The sequence below is a fragment of the Phalaenopsis equestris genome, unplaced genomic scaffold (assembly GCF_001263595.1).
Source record: "Phalaenopsis equestris unplaced genomic scaffold, ASM126359v1 Scaffold199005, whole genome shotgun sequence".
Lineage (NCBI taxonomy): Eukaryota > Viridiplantae > Streptophyta > Magnoliopsida > Asparagales > Orchidaceae > Phalaenopsis > Phalaenopsis equestris.
Window position 1 is genome coordinate 1,397 of NW_018218898.1, and position 3,204 is coordinate 4,600.

The 3,204-nt window shown below is 38.4% G+C and overlaps 1 protein-coding gene across 1 annotated transcript; it reads right to left on the reverse strand.

Annotated features, from left to right (window-relative positions):
- Positions 1 to 1,534: 1,534 nt before the first annotated feature.
- Positions 1,535 to 2,422, reverse strand: LOC110035677. The gene has a single exon (XM_020739950.1). It carries the CDS (start codon positions 2,189 to 2,191, stop codon positions 1,535 to 1,537), a length of 657 nt encoding a protein of 218 aa, XP_020595609.1. The 5' UTR covers positions 2,192 to 2,422.
- Positions 2,423 to 3,204: the final 782 nt, after the last annotated feature.

The window sequence follows — 3,204 nt, forward strand, 5'->3', positions numbered from 1 at the left end:
TTGCAGATTTTTAATGAATTTAATATCTCTATTCATGCTAACTGTAAACATTTTATTAACTTGATTATGTGGAAGAAAACTAATAGAGGTGTTCTGAAGTTAAAGTAGATGATGGTTGGAATAATTTGATTGCAGGTATTGGTGGAGTTTTTCATAACTCCATTGGCTTTTGTTTACTGTGGTTTTCTGCTCTCGTGCATGCGATTTCTCTTATTTTTTTGTTGAAGTTGAGATGATTTTTTTTTGTTTTGTTTTTGATTGATAGATGTGGTTGGAATTATATCGTGACTGAATTGGATTCTCTTGAATTGTGAAATTATTGCCATAAGAAAAAAGAGTATCCTTTGTTATTGACTTTTCATATGAAAAGAATATTTGTTTTACTTGAGTTTGTGTAGGTTTATTGGATGTTTTATGTTTATACATCGTGAATGCAATCAATGTGCAAATTGGGCGGGTAAAAGAGGCTTGGACTCTCAGAACTTTAACATTTCTACTATTATTCCTTTAGAGCTAAATCAATTGATTAAAAGTGACGTTCTGAGCATCCCTTTATTGACACCGATAAGTTTTTGGGTAGAGTTGTAATCTTGGCTAAAGGTTCTTAGGTTTTTGTTTTTCTTGTGTGAGCTGTATATGTGGGGGTGTTTACTAAAACTATTAGCCACCTCTTTGTAATTATTTTTTTTATGAAATAAAATTTCTTAAGGGATTCTTAAAAAAAAGTCCTAAAAGAAAAATACATATTTCTCCTTATAGATTTTTGAGACCAAATAAATATCAAATTTTAGGCATTATATATATCTATATATATATATATATATATATATAAATTATGTGTTTTATATGTAAATTTTCTTATATTTTAAAACCCAATTGTTCATAATAATATGCTAAAAATGGATTTGAAGAACTCATAGAAGACAAAAATTAATCAAAAATATTAACAAACTTTTATTAAAGTTTTGACCAAGCAGACTTAATTGAAATATCATTTCTCACCATTTACTCCATCTAATGATCAAACAAACAACCAAAAATAAGTAAAACAACCGCGGCTTATTCAACTTTCATGATAAATTACTTCCGATTTTCTCTATTTCTTAATAAACAAATCCCATCTCAGTATTTTAATTTTTAATTAAATAATTGATGTTGCTTACTAATTAATGATTAGTGCTTGCTAATAAGACCTTTAATTAGAAATCAAACATAATTTCGCTCTCGTAGACTCTGGGGTCCACTTGCCACGTCCCCGGCCTATTTCCACCCATTGAGTAGACCACGTCCTCGGCGCTCCAACCACTCCGTAGCAGCGTGAGTGCCAAAAGCCGCACGTGCCACATCAAGTCCAATCTATCCGTCACCACCGTCCGTTTGCCCCTCTTCCCCTCCTCAGCACCGTCCGATTCACCCATCATCAGCATCTCCCTCACTTCCTTCTCCCCCCAACCACCCTCCCGCAGCCTCCACCCCAAACCTTTCATCAGTTTCTCCATCCCATCACCTCCGCCGCCGGAGATCTCGCCCGTAATCACACCTCCAGAGGCCAAATCCGTCCAGACTTCAATCCTCCTCGCCTCGGTTGCGGACCGCGCCGGCGGCGCGGCGGCTGGAAGAACAGCTCCTTGATGCAGAAGAAATCGGATAGGTGGAATCCGCAGCAACGCACTTCTTTCCCGCGAACATAGAAAATGGGATTTCCGGCTTCATTGGGGGTTGCGGGAATGTAGAAGTGGCGGTAAACGGGTACGAGCTTAGGCGCGCCGGCAAGGAGGGATCGAGCCCGGGCGATGGACTCGGCATGGGAATCTGGACGGAGGCCCCACGCAAGCGGCCAGAATCGGGCATTAGAGATCTCGTAGAGGAGGTCGGAGGAAGGGAGGGAGGCGAGGATTTGGAGATGCTGCGGCGAGGCGTAGCGCCAGTTTGGAAATCCGGGGCCGACGGGGAGGCCCAGGTGGAGAAAAGAACGGAGGTCCGGCGGGAAGTGGAAAGCGAGGGATGATTCGATGGCGGCGAGCTCGTCGCCGGAGAGGCCTGTTGCGATGGCAACGCCGGAGGATCTGAGTTTGTCGAGAACTGTTTTCGAATGCGCGGCGAAGGAGGCGCCGCCACGAGGGAGGTAATTCTTGGTTTTTTCATCGATGCGGATGCCGGCGGTTACATTGATCAATTCCGTGGCCGGCATCGGGGCTCGTTGCGAATACCTGCGCTGACTGGCTGAAGGGCGCGGCTGGTAATTTTATAGTGCCAATGAAGACACGTGACGGACGAAGGAGAGGCCATAAAATTAAGCGGGCTGCTTTTTGGCGGAAGAAGGAATGGGGAGAAAATTACGAGGAGCTAACTCAGCTAAGCAGTTCAGGAGCTTCTGTGTACTGTTGATCAAGCTGATTAATGCTATATTTGGGGCAGCTGTTGGGTGGCATTTTAAGGGTTATTTTTAGGGTTATGTATTTAGCTTGAAAATCTAAAATTTATTCAAATCGGATTAAGAGTCAAAATTTTGAATCCAATTTTTTTCTAGTCAAATTTGAGCAGACCCCAACTCGTCCCGAAATCATATCGTTAACAGCTTTAACAACATTGTAGTATTTTTTATTTTGCAAAACTATTTTTTATCTGCTTTCTCAAAAATCTACGGCTCAAAACTATATTTTCTCACTAGACCTGACTAACTGCGATGATTACTAGCTTTTTTTTTTTAAAAAAATTACAATAGGCAGCTTTTGAACAACAACTTAATCAAACGACTATAGCTCTCTCAAATATATCCTAAATTTTTTTTTCTAGTTGCAAAATAAATAAATTGTTATTTTCTTATATCATGTTTCTTTACTTAATTAAATTAATAGAAAATTATCAAGTGCTAATGATGTTAAAGTGAGTTTATTATTTTAATGTTAATTTATCATTTTAATCTTGAATATACATAAATTAGTGCAAAATAACAATCTTTAGATCAAGTTAGCTGGCATAAAAGATATGAGGTTTCTAATATATACTATGACTCAGCTAAAGTGATTTTATTATTAGGAGTTATCAGATATAAGATATATATAATAAAATATAATATTTATTGCGAAATAAGAAGATATTAATTAATATAATGAAGTATGGAAGATTTATTTGATGATGTAAGACGTATGGGTTGTTAATGGATATATTTAGAGTGACTACAGCTCTTTTAAAAATGAATGT